Source organism: Pinus tabuliformis, chromosome 2_1 (assembly GCF_031772625.1).
Source record: "Pinus tabuliformis cultivar Carrire ecotype Pingquan chromosome 2_1, CPIR1, whole genome shotgun sequence".
NCBI lineage: Eukaryota > Viridiplantae > Streptophyta > Pinopsida > Pinales > Pinaceae > Pinus > Pinus tabuliformis.
In genome coordinates, this window is record NC_142299.1 from 620,243,200 (window position 1) to 620,260,711 (window position 17,512).

General features: G+C 35.2%; 1 protein-coding gene across 1 annotated transcript; it reads right to left on the reverse strand.

The window, feature by feature from the left end:
- Positions 1–4,251: 4,251 nt before the first annotated feature.
- LOC149202052 (acetylajmalan esterase 1-like) lies at positions 4,252–6,140 on the reverse strand. Its single transcript, XM_089401460.1, has 5 exons — positions 5,864–6,140; positions 5,390–5,611; positions 5,154–5,302; positions 4,621–4,894; positions 4,252–4,529 (listed from the first exon to the last, which is right to left on the reverse strand). The coding sequence occupies exons 1-5, from the start codon at positions 6,138–6,140 to the stop codon at positions 4,252–4,254; spliced, it is 1,200 nt and encodes a 399-aa protein (XP_089257586.1).
- Between the last annotated feature and the right edge of the window lie 11,372 nt (positions 6,141–17,512).

The window sequence follows — 17,512 nt, forward strand, 5'->3', positions numbered from 1 at the left end:
TGGGCTTTCTGTTTTCGGCCACCAGCAGACCATTCAAGCTCCTGAAGGCAGACGGATTCGACCTCCCGACCTCGCCGCTCTGAGCATTGGACGACGGCCTGAATAAAGAGCATGATGAAACCGATGGTATCCAATTACTGTGAAGATAATTCAATCCATTCAATAATTGCCAGAGTAGTGACTTAACGGTGTATTGATTAATGTTATGATGATTTAGCTTCTCCCGATGATCTCGGATAATCTCATAAAGATCATGTTCCGCATAGTCAAATGCCAAGTACAGAGACATGTCTACGTGATTTATATGCACATTCACGAGTTTAACGATATTTTCATGGGAAAACTCCCTGAGTAGCATTATCTCTCTGATAGCAGTGGGGGAAACGCCATCCCCATCCTTAGATTGCTTGAACTCTTAATTGCAATGCGGAGACCTCTGTTGATGGGTTGCAGTCTCAAGCACAAAGCTAAATGCTGAAAGCTGTATCAATTCCGACGCATTAAGTCGGTCCTCTGCTAAAATTTACATTTCTGGGTATGAGGAAACTTGCCCACTGTTCAAAGCAGCCCGGGTCTAGACTGGCAAGTCACTAAGAGGATTTATGTGGTCAAATGAATCTGTCCGAAGCAGCGAGGAACAACAGACAGTCGGTCCAGAGCATATCTATGGGTAGGTTTCTCTCCTAAGGCCACTTAGGATTGCTTCCAAACAGTCCAGGGCAATCTCTAAGGCTCGTCCGCGACAAGATTTGTGGATTAAACCCTTAACAGTAGCATCTCTGAGGTTGATTGAGGTAACGGCCTCCTTGCAAGAGCTTGTGGTGTAAATCGAGATCATTCGGGCAGCGGATCTTCTTCTTCGACTTCTTTGGGATCTGCAACAGCCATGATGTCTTTATTGGTTCTTTCCTTGCCATAGGAACTAGCACGTTTCTTCCCAGTGGCGTTACACGAATTATTTGTAGCTGTGTATGGTTATCCGACTGACCTATGATTAGCTTGCCAGGACCCCACGCCATCATATAGAAATTTATTCAACGCAAACAAATAAAAATGCTTCGTTCCAACTTTCAGTCAAAGGAAAAAGAAGGATCCTCATGGTAAATTTTCAAGACGTATGTATAATTTTACATATATATTCCTTTCTTTTAAATATTACCAGAAAAAGGGTTGAGATAAAATGATCGTTATGCGGATTTTCTATAACAACCTGTATTGGGTCCAGGAGGTTATTGTCAATCCATTTTGGCAGTGTTTCATTTGAGTTATTCTCATTCTTGAGAATTTCATTCTTCATGGTGAGAATGATTGGGCCGCAAGGGATTCTGGGCTTTTGTACAAGCTGGTTCTGTGTATACTCTGGGTCAGTCCCATTGTTATAAAATTATATGCATTAGGGGTATATTGATAGACTTTCTTCCTGGCCAGATATAGAATTCATAGACTTTCTTTCCTTCTTATATCCTACTAGGCAGTGTGGACTGCAGAGAAATGATTCACTGGGTATGCTAAGAATTCATATGCCATTGTTCTACTTCTTGTTTAGGAGAGTCTATGGGTGAGTTTTGTTGAGGGAAGGATTTGGGTATTAACAAAATTCCAGTTATGGGGATTTAGCTACTCAAAGAAATCAAGGTGTAAATCAGACATTAAAAGAAAAATGGCTAGACTTGAAGATGCATTAAAGTTATTGAATATCCTAATTCATTCCACTATTGATGAGATGGTCAAAGTTAACAAAGAAACTCTCTTTGACATCCAAACTTCTCTGCAAACTGCACATGAGAATATTGAGTTTTTGCAGCTTGAAACAAAGCTACAACAGGAAGAATTACACCAGTGGAGTCATCATTCTGAACCTGTTTCTGTTCAGAACAATGAAACAAACTCCCATAAACAGCAAGTCAATAATGTTACAGTTCATTCAGATAAAGCAGTAAAGTTATATGCAGATGCAGAGGTTCAATCTGCACTTCCCAAGCCCATCATCAGACCTTGGGAACAGCTTGTCCACAACAAGCACAGAACTGGTCTTGGATATGACAAGGACTTGTCCTTTCATATTCCAGACTACTCGAAGCCCATTCAGTTTCAGAGTGCTGGATTCATTCATGACAGTTCAGTTGCTCCTCATGACAGTTCAGCTTCAGCTGTTCCAGACTCTGCCCCTCTTCTACAGCAACAACAACAACAACAAAAACAACAGATCGTGAAATGCCAACACTGTGACCGAGTTGGCCATCTGAAAGATCACTGTTTTGATCTTCATCCATGTAAGCACTGTCATAAAACCAGTCATTCTTCACACAGATGCTTCAGAAACAAACATCCTGCAAGAACAAAGATTCATCTAGGATGGATCGCTTCTTGGCAATGGGCATCAACAGCCAAGAAGATATTCCAAACACATGTCAGAACTTGTTCCAGAGTATTGAACAGTCTTACAGTTGAGTTTTCTCCATCTTCTCACCTTGTACCTGACAGGGGGGGAAATGATGGTCATCTACAAGCTTCAAAGCCACATCAAGCGAGCCTGAGCCACAACCTGCCACACCAGTTTCAGAGTTGCAGCCAGAGACAAAGATGCCCGTGAACACAGATTGAGAACACTTCCTCTAGCAGAAGACTCTAGCTTCTTGCCAGTTTTGGAAGAGTTCCAGAGTTGTTGGTCATCCTTAAACCATCACAGATTGAGAACACTTCCTCTAGCAGAAGACTCCAGCTTCTTGCCAGTTTTGGAAGAGTTCCAGAGTTGTTGGTCATCCTTAAACCATCACAGATTGAGAACACTTCCTCTAGCAGAAGACACCAGCTTCTTGCCAGCTTTGGAAGAGTTCCAGGAATTGCATTAAGCATTCCAGAGTTGTTGGTTATCCTTAAACCATCACAGGTTGAGACTTCCCTTTTGAGGTTGAAGTTTTACCTTTTATGCGGGGTGAGACCTCCCTTTTATGGTTGAAGGTTTCCCTCTTTAAAACAATAGGATCACTTCCTCTAGCAGAAAACTTCAGTTTCTTGCCAGTCTTGGAAGAGTTCCGGGAACTGCACTAAGCGTTCCAGTGTTGGTGGTCATCCTTAAACCACCGCCCTTTTTTACCAACATTTCATAGAGCACATTCAGCCTAGTGCTGTCATGCATTTTTTGCACATTTTGTATTACAGCTCTCTTCTTGGACTCATACATAACCCTTCGGATTAAGGGGGGGAATGTTGGACACCTAATCCTAAAGGGTTAGTGTGGAAGCCGGAAAGACTAAGCAGTCCAAGAGACCTTGGGATCTGAATCCCAAGAGTCACCTATTGTACTATAAATGTGTATCTTATGTTAATAAAAAATATGAACTCACTGATTTATCTTTCCTATTGTTTTCCTATCCATGTGTGTTTAACAAGAATGACCATGCTTGGTGTATCTCCATAGAGAAAACTAGTAATTGTTGACAAAATGAAAGATGATGTCATTTGACTTTGCAATGATGATTAATATATGAACAAGGATAGCATACTCTTGAGGATATGTCTACATGTTCGATTCCTTGGATTGATGACTTTCTTTTGGATTAATTTAAAAGAGTATTTAGCAGCTTTTAAGGTTGATTGTGGTTAAAGTATCAATGGCAAAATGAAATATAATATTTGCTAATAATATGATAACTAAACCACATTTATTTTGATTCTATTTCATATAAGTTTTTATTTCTAAGATATAAACCACTGTATTCAAAATTTTATTGATTTATACTTGATTAACTAGAAGGAATAATTATTATAATTAGATCTACGGATATCCAAATCCAATAAATACTATATTCAATTCTTAATGTAATATAACATTGTAATGATTTGAAATAATTATTTTTTTATTCTTAAAATTAACAAAGAACCAACTTATTTTATCCCAAAAAATAACAAAATGTAAATAAAAAAATGTAACTCAAATTAAAAAACATAAAAAATAAATAATAATTTAAACAATAATATAATTTAAATAAAAAATATAACTCAAATTTAAAAGCGTTATAATAATTTTTTATTTCAGAATACCAATATACAATTAAAAATATTATTATTATAAAAAATCCGCCATTGAAATACAAATGAAAGAAATAGGGACTCAAATTCAAATATTATTATTTAAAAAATCCCCCATTGAAATACAAATGAAAGAAATAGGGCTCATCAAAAGGCCATTACCAGAGATTTGACATATTTCACTCCAGAATACATATAAACCGCCATTACAAAACATTCTCATAAGGTGGTTCCCTGGTGGCTGGCTGCATCACAAAGGCCATTATCAGAGATTTTCATCATGTCACTGAAAGGTGGCTGAGTATATTGGGCTTTGTTGATGATGAATTGTGAAATAATTTTGTATGCGGCTTCAGTGAAATGTATTCCATCCCAACTGATGGCTCTTTCTGGATTTGAGCATGCTAACACTCCTGGTGTCCCACATGTATGCATGATATCAAAATTAAAAAGTTCTCCAGTTCCACAGCAAGACTGAAATGTATTAGCGGTAAAACCTGCATCATTTCAACATTGTCATTACACTACACTAATCCAATCCAAAATGTATATGAGTTTATTAACCGAATCCAAAATTTCCGTACGTACCGTATGCTGCATGGTTCTTGATTATTTCCATAAACATATTATAGTAGTCCGCATACACCAATATGGCGTGTGGATATTGAATCCTTAGCTGCTCTAGTGTCTCCTGCAACGCTGTGTTATGATCCTGGGAGAGTTGGTTATATGATGCTAGGCATCCATTTTCATCATAATCGGAGTTCCTCGGATAAGGGTCTAGAGTAAGTATGGCGGGCAAACATCCCAGAGGTGGCATTCCTTGGACAAATATGTACTGGGCTCCTTCTTCTATCAATGCCTGCACTCAATTCCAATTCCATTTTAATATAAAAAATTTTCCAAAAAAAGAAAAACTCATTCACCGCAACGCATGTCATCGTCTAAATAAAAGAAAACCGACTCATTCACCGCAATGCATGTCATCGTCTAAATAAAAGAAAACCGACAACGCATGTCATCGTCTAAATAAAAGAAAACCGTAATTATGTTATGAGAGGGTTATTGATATGGAGAAAGAAATAAGACATATCAAGTGGGGTTTAATTAAAATCAATTACCTGTATAGCTTTCTGAATCTTGGCTATGATAAGAGGAGTAAAGCCCCTTATCTCATCCGATGGCGAGGACGTAAAGGTGGAGTCTAGATAGTCGTTGAGACCGAATCCACCCATCACATATAACGCTCTTGAGAAATGAACTTGGCAATCTGTTGACCAAATATATATTTTAGAACCGTCTGGAAGCATAACCCTAAGTAAAATTTTACATAATTGAAATGATACTATGATTATACCCAAATTAGCTCTGCAGGTGAAATTTTTCAACTGGTGGAACCATCTGATTTGCGTATCTAGAGATAATGGTGTCTGCGGGAAGATGAGTCTGTCATTTAAGAAGGAATTGTCCAATGCAGTGGCACCCGCAACGGCAAAGTTAACTCCGTTTTTTCTCTCCGCCAGCTCCATGTCGATCAGTCCAATAGAAGGCCGGAGGAAATTAAATCCTAGCGAACTGGCTGAAAAATACACAACAAGAGGACAGGAAATTAAATCCTAGTGCACTGGCTGAAAAATACACAACAAGAAGAGGAGAGGAAATTAAATCCCAGTGCACTGGCTGAAAAATACACAAGAAGAAGAGGAGAGGAAATTAAATCCTAGTGCACTGGCTGAAAAATACACAATATACAAGTGATCATGAGTACTATGCAATATTTTACACCCAAGAGGCATGTATATGGAATTGGATGATGGGTGGTAATTATTACCCAAAAAGTCAATGACGAGACGTCCATCTGAAGCACGACCGGCGGGGAGGCCAAAGAAGGTTTTTCCATATGGAAGAGAGCGAAAATGAAGGTTGTAAGGAGGTGAAGCCATGTCCGCGTTTCCAGTATCAGCGAATGAATCTCCGAAACTGTAAATTGCTGCAAAACAAGATCGCCCTGAGGCTGTGTCGTCTGTGTCTGCTGCTGCTGCTCCCACATGAAGGAGCATCACCAACGCCAACAACAATCTCATCATCAGGCTATTCCTCATCATCATCTCTTCTCTTCTTAATCACTTAATATCTGTTCTTCCACACTCTTAAGCACGTATCATCTTCAAAGTGCGTTCAATGTGGTCCTTATAAAGATAAATAAATTTTGCAGTGGTGCTTTTGTAATTTTGCACTGCTATATTTAGATCATGCACATGCATAACGACGACGATCATGGAACGTAATTAGAATTTTTAATTTACGTGTAATTAGAATTTTTAATTTATGTGTAATTTTTAATTTTGTAATTTATGTGTAATCTTGCACTGCTATATTTAGATCAGGTACATGCATAACGACGATCATGGACCGTAATTAGAATTTTTTTACTACAATATTTTCCAATTAATCCTTCTCAAACTGCACTCGACGTTGTGTTGTTACTACAATATTTTCCAATTAATCCTCAAACTGCAGTCGACGCTGTGTTGTTTTCACTTCTCTAAAGATTCATTCATTCACTTGCAGTTGCCAGTGTTGTTTTTACTTCTAAATTTACCATGCTTCCGCTGCCTATTTATTTCTTTAGATCCGACGTGCATGGATCCAGTGATACTCTTACTTCTAATTTTACACGGTTACTTCCAACGTGCATGCATCTAATGGGCTATTTATTTTCCCACTTTTACTCACTCTTCTTCTAATTTTACACTGCCTCTATGGGCTATTTATTTTTCCTTTTTTACTCACTCTTCTGATTTTACATTGCCATTTTTCCATTTTTACTCACTTTTCTAATTTTACACTGCCTCTATGGGTTATTTATTTTTCCATTTTTACTCACTTTTCTAATTTTACACTGCCTCTGTGGGTTATTTTTAGAGATAATGTGCACAGATCTAGATTAGTTTTCCACAGCCTTTTACTAAATATCTATATTTATTTTCCACAGCTTTTTACTTCTAACTTTGCTAAACCCTGCTTTTTCTTTTTCTTTTAATTCTAACCTTGATAAACAGAGAGCTATTTTTAGAGTTTAAAATAAAACATATAGTATTTACGAGTGTTTATATTTACTTTCCAGATACATAATTATAATATTACTCGTGACTAGTAGTTAACTTTTTTGTTGTCTTAAGTTAAATATTTCTTGGCTTGAAACCATATTGCTAATTATGCCTTATTAGTCCTTGCCTGGGACTAATAGCGATGGATCCATCGTTGACCATACATTAACCAGTCTTTTGACCAAAAAAAATTATCCACTATCAAAGTTTATCTCTGCAAATATTGGTGTAAGAAATTTATAACCAAAGTTGTGAATTGGAGGTCTTATTGCACGCTTCACGTGCCCCGATGCAAATGAACTATGAACTTTAAAATCTTTCCCTATCTTAATTATTTGATCTATTTGATATTTTCAATTTACATAAATGTTTACTTTAAAATCTTTCGTATCTCAATTATTTGATCTGGCTATATGACTAAGGACACCGTAAAAAATGCATTTGCATAAAATAATTTTTATATTATTATATTAATTGAAAATAAATATTATTGGGCGTTAGATAAAATTTACAAGTGTATGAGCTACGAATGTAAGGTGAAATAACGAAGTTATATTAATAATAATAAAATTTGAATAAGAGGCTATTGTCATCTATGAAGCTTCCCACAACTGCTAAAACAACAATTTGTGGCTCCTCCCTTCGCTTTTGGGGTTGGGTCTTCCCACAACAATTCTTCGCTTTTGGATGGGGATGAACAGAGTTGGGTCTAGTACTCGATCTTCAAGTGCAGTTTTTTCTTTGTGATGCAGATAACCCCAATTAATTAGTCATAGTAGCTTCCAGAAGACAATTTCTGTAATTTCCGCTGGTTTTGAACATCAAATAACCTTGTTCTTCGGTGTGGTTTTTACGCTCTTTCCAGTGCAGATGCAGATAGAGTAACAGTTTTAGCAGCACTACCAGCAATTGCATTTACTCGAGGAGAAGTGAGGATGTAGATAGAGTAACAGTTTTAGCAGCACTACCAATAGTTTCATTTTCTCGAGGGGAAGCACCGAGAAGTAAAGTAGTAGAGGTCAAAGCATTCCATAACCCATTTACCAAGTTGAACCAGTATCCAAGGTTGAATAGAACAAACTCATAATAGAACACTCTCCAGAAAGGGCGGAATAGAGTTGGTTTGTCTGTTCTTGAACTTCCAATATTTTCTTTTGAATTTTCATGAATATTGATGCATTATAAATTAATACTGAAGTCTGTTTATGTTTGATTTAAAATTTACTTATGTTTTCTCTTGAAATTTAATTTTCAAATTTCTGTCTAAGTTTAGTCTAAAATTTATTCATGCTTTACTAAAATTGATTGATATTTGCTTTACTGTCTATGTTTGGTCTAAAATTCATTCACGTTTTCTTTTGAGTTTTGGAATTTTCAAGAATATGGGAGGATTCTTTGCTTTACTGTCTATGTTTGGTCTAAAATTTATTCACGTTTTCTTTTGAATTTTGGAATTTTCAAGAATATGGGAGGATTCTTTGCTTTACTGTCTATGTTTGGTCTAAAATATATTCACGTTTTCTTTTGAATTTTGGAATTTTCAAGAATATGGGAGGATTCAAATTTCCAAGAATATTGGAGTATTAAATTATGTCTGTGTTTCTCTAAAATTAACTCATGTTTGGCTTCAGAATTTTATTAAATAATTTGTTGAAATACAAACATTTTTCATTCAATTCAAATTTACTTATGTTTGGCTCCAGAATTTTATTAAATAATTTGTTGAAATACAAACATTTTTCATTTAATTCTTTGCTTAATTATAATATTCTTCTTATAATTCCAGGATTAGGCTTAAAAAAATTGATATACATGTAAACTCAAAAGCCACAACTTCAAAATCTTTAATAAAAAATATTATACAAAACTCGACTCAAGCATATTCACAACGCTGCATGCACTGTGATTTAAATGAAAAGAATTTTAACTTCAATATCCTTAATAAAACATGTTAGCCGAAACTCAACTAAATCAATCATATTTACAAAGTTGAATTCACTCTGATTTAAATGAAAATAAATTTAATTTGGCCCCCTAAAACAACAATTGTAACTCAAAAATTAACACTCTTGAAAAACCAGTTTCAATTTACAATCGCAACTCAAAAAATAACACTCTTGAAAAACCTGTTTCAGTTTACGCCTAACCTCTCCTTCAGGTCTAAAACTTCCTTCATATGATCCAGGTACTTCAGGTGTCTTCTGCACATTTGTTTCTTCCTTTTTATACATTTCCTTTTTTCTAACCTTTTATGTACATTTTTTTTCCATTTCCTTTTTTTCAAACTTCTATTTATACCTGCCATTTCCTTTTGTCCAACCTGTAACAAATGCCTTTTTTTTCCATTTCTTTTTTTCGCACTTCTATTTATACCTGCTCGATTACTATATCTAAAGGGGCATCAACAGAGCAGTTGGTTGATTAGGCAGTTGCTATGGCTGATGATGCAGTAGCTATGGCACAAAAATGATTTGGTTATTTATGTTTTTCTTTCATGATGTTCGAGCCAACAGTGGTTTGCATCCCTGTCCACCTGTTTCAATGGTGCTTTGCATGGATGCCCATGTGTCAATCCATACTTTTTCCGTTAAATAACAAGATATCCGTGGTGTGATATGTTGGGGGGTTATAATCCAAGATAGTGGCTCCATTTAATAGACCATTCCAATAAGTTCAAGAATTCAAAAATCAATGCTGACTTGGAACATTTTTATAAAATTCATTTATATACATTGATTTTATATTAAAATAACCCTCTCATAATATTCAAAGTATCTTAGTAAATACTGAAAACAAGTGACGTGATTATATCAATTCATCCTCATGCCGTGAACGCATTGTTCATGAATGGTAGAAATATACTAATAAGTAGAGGACCAATGTCCTTGGGATTCCCCATTGGTTAATGTAATCGCACAGTGCATTGGGATTACTTATAAAAATATATATTTTTCAATATAAAATATTATTTTTATGATTTCGTGAATTTTTAAATATTTTTATTATTGTTATTTTTGTTTTTGTTTTATTAGGGAAATTGGAGAGTATTGGATTCTAATTACAGTTCGTTAATTATTATAGTTTTTGTCTTTTAAATTATATATATAATTATATAAATATTTTGAAATTTTATTTACATTAAAAATTAAAGTAATTTAAATCAAATATTATATATATATATATATATATATATATATATATATATATATATATATATATACTTAACTTTATAACTCCACTTATTTAGTAAAAATGAAATGCATAATTATACATTTTTTTGTGTTACATATAATATAGTCAAATATATTGAAATTCATTGAAAGATTAAGTATATATAATTTTTTTAGTGTAAAATCTTTTATATTTTATGATGTTATTGGTTTTATTGAAGTTTGAACATAATAAATTGTAATATGTTGTTTCCTAAAAAATGGATGATGTAAAGAATTAATATTTAATATCAAAAACTTGTACAAATAATGTAAAAAATTTAAGAATTTCTAACTTAAAAATATTGTAAAAGATTTAAGAATTCCCAAGTTAAAAATATCCAGATCAATTACATAATTGCAAAATCAATAAAAACACTACTCTTTTCTTCAAAACACTGCACTGCATTATGAATAATGAAAAATGTCTTATAGTTTAGGTGGTGAACATCTTTGCTAGTTTTTAAATCTGAATTAAGTCTTAAAAATATTTATATTTTTATGTGTAGTAGCATGCATCTATTTTAACTATTATATTATTTAATGTTAATAAAGATAAAATAAAATTATATATCCATTTTAACCATTATATTATTTAATCATTATATTATTTAATCTTAATAAAGATAAAAGAAAATTAAACAAAATATTTTGTTCACATAAATATATATAAACTTTTATTAAAAAAAAACAAAAACAAAAACAAAACCATTATTTTTCATTGTGCCTAAAAAGTAGGAAACTTTTCCCTAGCATTCCAATAAAACCATGGAAGAGATCTCCCAATGCACTAAGCTTGATATATAAAGCTTTTATTATATAATTTTATATGCTTTTATTATATAATTTTATTTTATTTTAAATATATATTTATACGTTTGGGAAAAATATTAAAAATACACATATGTGTGACTAAGACATATGCACTGAAACCATGGAAGAGATCTCCCAATGCACTAAGCTTGATATATAAAGCTTTTATTATATAAATTTATATGCTTTTATTATATGCTTTTATTTTATTTTAAATATATATTTATAGGTTTGGGAAAAATATTAAAAATACACATATGTGTGACTAAGACATATGCACTGAAGAATAAGACATCAAAATTTTCTCACCATAATATTCAAAATATGTCAATAAATATTGAAATCTGTTTCAACTAATCAGTAGGTCTAACTAAAACAAAATCCATAGGTTTCGAATAAAACCCAATTGCATATTAAATTCCGCACATCACCATCGATTTGACAGCTCTAGGTGAACTATTTCAGTTTCATTTCAAATCGGACAGTATACAATCCATTTGTGTTGTCCTTGCAGACCCGGCAGGGACTACCGCCACGGCAGTGGCTCCTTGTTAACAATATACGTTTAGAAATATTATAAAATATTTGGAATTAATAGATTTTGGAAAATATCGTAGAATGAGTGATGATATTGAACTTATATCTATAGATCACATTCTATGCATTCTGGGAATGTCGAAGGAAATTTTCATTGAATGACTTCATTGATGTAAGCTTTTTAACAACTATCAAAGGATGACTTAGAGTATATAAATCGATGCGATGCAAATAAAGACGAAGAAATGTTGACAATGAAATCACCTATTTTAACAACTCTCTTTCTTAAATATTTTTATATGGTGCATTACATTTAATGATTTTACAATTTTATGTTGTATAAATGGAAGTGAGAAAGTTTGATCTGTGCGTTAAGTTTCACCTCCCAATCATAGATATTTAATTAGGATATCCTCTTAAACTATTTCGAAATCTTTTATTATGTAATTTATTATTTTAAATCTAAAGTTATCAGCATAGTGCTCAAAACAATGTTGACAATGAAATCACCTATTTTAACAACTCTCTTTCTTAAATATTTTTATATGGTGCATTACATTTAATGATTTTACAATTTTATGTTGTATAAATGGAAGTGAGCAAGTTTGATCTGTGCGTTAAGTTTCACCTCCCAATCATAGATATTTAATTAGGATATCCTCCTAAACTATTTCGAAATCTTTTATTATGTAGTTTATTATTTTAAATCTAAAGTTATCAGCATAGAGCTCAAAACTTGTGGAAATAATTAATTAGACATAAAGTAAACATAATACCTCTTTCAACTCCCCTACCATCATCTTTGGCAATTTCTCCCAGTAATAAGCAGTTGATTCTAAAGCTCATTGATTCAAGTTATCCCTATAACGTGGGCAAGGATTTCCTCTATTACTCTAATTTTGAGTCCCCACGCTATAGTTGTAAATAGGAAAAACTTATAGGTGAAACCCTATAGATTATCCACCCTCCATCTTGAAAAATTTGACACACTTCAGGGTTGCCCCAAAGTTGTTTGAAGGTGACAGGTTCATGTTGGATAGTTGAACTTCCCATTGTGCAAAAGATTGATGTATCATATTAAATAGTGGTAGCAATATGCTATGAACACCAATAGCAGTATCAAACAATAATAGTAATAATGGAAACATTGACAACATTCATGTAATGAGGAAGATGAGGGTTAGTAATTTCCAAATAAGGTATCAATGCCAAAAATAAAATTTAGTGACCTCTAGAGTGTTGTGTCATAATGGACCTTAGTGTGCTAGAGATTATGGAAGATATAGTTGATTATGAGGGTGAAGTGATTAGAAGATTAGCAATGTAATAGTCAGGAGAATTACCCCATGTTCCCCCTCCCACTCCTCCCAACTAATGGAACATGTTGTCCTTGCAATGAAAAATAAATTAGGAAGGTACTAAAGTAGTTTCAATCATGAAAAAGTACTAAAGTAATTGTGAAAAAGGTTTCTAGTCTTTTCCATTCCCAAGGAGATCAACTTGACCCACTTGTGTATCTAGGCACCTAGGGCTTGAGAAGTTAGGAAACTTATACAATAATTGAACCCTAGCGACCAACCAAATTTATCCTGTCTTCTGTGTGCGACCGAGCTTCTAGCCTCGAAAGACCAATTTTTGTCTTCAAAAGTTTTTCTTTCTATCCTCGATCTGTCTGAGCTCTCTATTTAATAGCTAGAACTGGTACAAATTCATTTTATTTTGCTTGATTTCTTTAGATTTTCTGTCCTTCATTGGGAGAGGGTTTTTGACTTGTACTAGGCATTGATCTTCTTGTTTTTTCTGATCTATTGGATCTATTTATTTATTTTTCTGTTAGCTGCCGATCTTTGCTAGATCTTAGCCATTTCTTATGCATTGGTTGGGATCTTCCATTTCTTGTGTCCTCCCATAAGTTCAGTCTCTTCTGGGGGGTGCTAGCTGGGATGGATCGATCTCTACGGAAAAGGAGGTGGATTTACTTTAGGGATACTCTCTTCCTTTTCCTCTTCAAGTTCTTAAGGTGGAGATGGAGGTTGGTTATCTTCAAGTTCCCTTTTGGACCTAAGGTTGATTTCTTAGATCTCCATAGCATAGGAACAGTAAGATGTCTCTCCAATGTAGACTTGTTGTGCTTGCTCATTATTCGGGTTCAGATTAGGTTGAGCATGCATCTGAGGTTGCTTGGTTGGAGCGGGATGAGTGATTTGTGGTTGAGGTGGAGGTGAAGCAGTAAAGTAGGAGGTTGGTTAAGTTGAGGCCTCCACCCATGTGATGGGTTATTCCATTTAGGAGGTTGGGAAACATATGGCTGAAATGGTTAATTGACATGTTGGGGAGGATATTGAGGGGCATCAAGCCAAGGAGGAGGTGTGGAACGTGATGGATGAGGGGAATAGTACTATGGTGGAAAGGGTGCATTCTGGTAGGGATGGTATTAAGAGTAAGATGCACCTTGCATGCCCTGCTGGTATGGACGAGGTCCTTGAGGCCTCCTTTGATTTATAAAGCAGAGTTGCTCAGCCCCACCTTCCGCCCCTTCGTATACAACTTTTAAACAAATAAAATAAGGGTATTTATCTGTGGCATGGTTCTCCTCACAGATTGAGGAGACCTGTACAACATGTAATGGGCATTCATTTCTGGGTTTCCTTTTAGTTCATTTAGGGCATAAAATAACTAGGGCTCTCTCTGCTTCCTTTGGTTTCCTCTTCATTTGCATGGTATCCATTTGCAAAGAAAAGGCACATAAATTTCACTTTTAAAGTCTTCCAACATGTTCCTAATCTCATTCTTGATGGATGTTGTGGAAGGGGAGGAATTGATCAAGCCTTGACTAGCCCTACCCTTCTTTCTATTGGCCCTAGAGGGAATTTTGAACAATGCTTTGATGCCGTCATAGGATAAATGATAGATATCTGCCCGAGACAACATGTTGATGTTTTCCAGCATGTCCTCCCTAATCCCTCAAAGAAGAACTAGCTTGAGTGATTCAGGATCAAGGGTGCATCTGGCCCTCCTATAACTGAGTTGAAATCTCTCCTCATAGTCTTCCAAGGATTCATCATGTCCAAGAGTCATTCTAAATATTTATTCCTTGGTTTATTTGGACCTACAGTAGTCCCTACACTTGTCATTAAAAGCTTGTTGAATTTGAGCCTAGGTAGTGGCGTTATCCCCAGGCAGACCCATAAACCAGCCCAAGGCTGCATCCTTAAGGGTAGATGGGAATAAATTCAACTTCTGGTCATTAGAGGCATAGTCATAGGTCCTACAGGTAACGACAAATTTAAACATAAAGGTATCAAGATCCTTAGAGGCTAATCCATGAAAGTGTGGAATGGAATTAGGGCCGATATTCTCCATTCTAGCCTCTCCACTAGTCTCTATGATAGGGAAAAAAATCATTGTTCCTATTTCCAGCCATGGTTTGGGTAGGTGAAGTGGGTACTTCTCCTTCCCGAATAGGTTCTTCAAATATCTCAGGTTTCTCACCTAGAGGGTCTTCTAACACCCCTAGAGTCAGAGAGGGAAGCTCGCAGTCACCGGAGAAGAGTGAAGGTTGACTACTTGAGGGGGTGGGGGTGTTCGGTAAGAATTTTCCTTGGGTATCTCTATTCCTACGAGGTATGAAAGGAATTTTTCTCTTTTGTTTTTATGTTGCTTTTTCAAAACTGTATGTAAAACATAAAACAATGTTGAAGCATATATAACATCTACCTAGACACCTCCCCGACAATGACGCAAGAAAGTGGTGAGACCTGGTATTGCACCAAGAGTTCTGCAACTCCCAAGGGCTCCTCAACTCTATTTATCAACCGAAGGTTCGTACACACTTCGAGGTGAGAATGCTATATACACAGTAGATGGGATTCTACTCATGCCACCCTCAATTAGGAAATTTGATCAATAGTTCTCCAAGACCATTCTTCCTACTGAATTAGAAGGAAAAATAACTAATGAAGGTGCAACTTAGAACCTACCTTTAATGATCAAAAGGAAAATTCTTTTTGAACTTCAACTTGTAAATGTTATTGAATCAATTCATGAAAATATAAGAGCTACACTACTTGTAGATAAGGAACTACATTATCTTGCAATCAACCATCTAGCTACCAAATACACTTGCAGACAAGAAGCTAACCCACCAAATTATAACTCAAGATTCCATTTATCATCTATATAGCTCACACTTGCATATATACCAATGTTTTATTTGTGCCAAATCTGTAATAAAGAAAGTCCTGCTATCTTATTTTGCAGTAAAGGAAAATGATGGTTGGAGTGGCTTAGGTGCTTCCCTTGATCATTGAGTCACAGTTGGGGGCCAACCTACTTCTAAACTAAGTCCAAATTGCATAAAAGGTCAAAATAAGTGGAGAAAGAGGACGCTACATGTATGTTATAGAAGGCTGCGACAGGTACCCTATATTGCTACTTGAAGGCCTGTAATTCTATAGGAAGGTTGCCGAGAAGATTTAGGAGGTAGGAATGATGGGTTCCAGGGATGGAAAGGTGGATGGAGGTTGAGGTAAATGGATTAAACTTGACCAACACCCCTATCCAAGTTCAAATCCTTTCGAAGGCCTGTTTTGAACTAGGAGAGCTTCTCACGGTGATCTAAGAGGCTGATCTCAAGAACATAACTTTGAAGATAGAATTTGAGCTTCATAAAAGATGCCGAGGAAGTCCAAGATGGATGTGGTGAAAGGCCCCTTTCTTGAAGATACAAATATCCCTGCAACATCACATGCATATACCCTTTCATCATTGAAAAATGAAACAACTAATAGTGGAAAGGATGAGTTGAATTTAAATGTGATCTAATCTGTGTCAAAAACTCCGATCCAGTCAATGAATCAACTCCTAAGCTATATTAAGCCCATGAAAAACAATATGAATAACATAGACCTTCTTCCAAGAAATCATAAACATAGTATTTTTGGACTGTGATTGTAGATCCTTCCATTCGTGCTCCCATGGGAGAGATGAGATAGAGGTCACAATCACAAGATTTTTAAGGGTTATTTTCTAATGAAATGCAGAAAACTAATAAACACTTTGAACTAAAAAGAAATACCAATACACAAGAGGGGCCTAAGCCATTGGGTTTGGGCCCAAACCCAAGAGCCTCAACCCTCTAGAGATAACTTAGTGATTAACCAGTAACAAGCTTATCATTATCATTGCATCAATGTCAAATGACCTCGAGATGATGAGAGAGTGTGTGGTGATCTTGGGCTCATTGAAGGAGTTAAGGAGGTGGAAAACCTCCTAGAATCTCTCCCCGTTGTCTACTCCCAGCCCATACATGTAAATTACCCAAAAAATCCTCTGTTTCCTCCAATTAAACCATATTAGGTTACATGACATAGAAAAACATCTTTTACCCTTCTCACTAGGCATAATATAACAAAAATTATAAATAAATGTGAGAAAGACATAGTTCCAAAGATGGAGGATGACATTATGACCCTTATGATGCACCTATTTTTGAGCCTCATCAATTTTCATGGTACAATTTATTATGGTTTGACATATGTCTCAAACGGTGATATACAATTGTACGGATATACAGATGCAGATTGGGCAGGGAGCGTTGAAGACAAAAATAGTACTTCCGAAGGTTTCTTTAGCTCGGGATACTCTATGATTCGTGGATGAGTAGGAAGTAGAAATGTATTGCACTTAACACTGCTGAGGCAGATTATATTGCATCCATTCTAGCGAGTTGTGAAGTAGTGTGGCTTTGGGAGTTACTCACAAGACTATTTGATCAGGTGCTAGAACCGACTGTGATATATTGTGACAATC

What these genes read in the sequence shown, in the direction of transcription:
- LOC149202052 (XM_089401460.1), bottom strand. Translation starts at nt 6,140, where the DNA reads ATGATGATGAGGAATAGCCTGATGATGAGATTGTTGTTGGCGTTGGTG. An exon ending in TCTCGTCATTGACTTTTTGG is followed by an intron (nt 5,612 to 5,863) that starts GTAATAATTACC and finishes TGTATTTTTCAG; the next exon opens with CCAGTTCGCTAGGATTTAAT. An exon ending in CACCTGCAGAGCTAATTTGG is followed by an intron (nt 5,303 to 5,389) that starts GTATAATCATAG and finishes TTTGGTCAACAG; the next exon opens with ATTGCCAAGTTCATTTCTCA.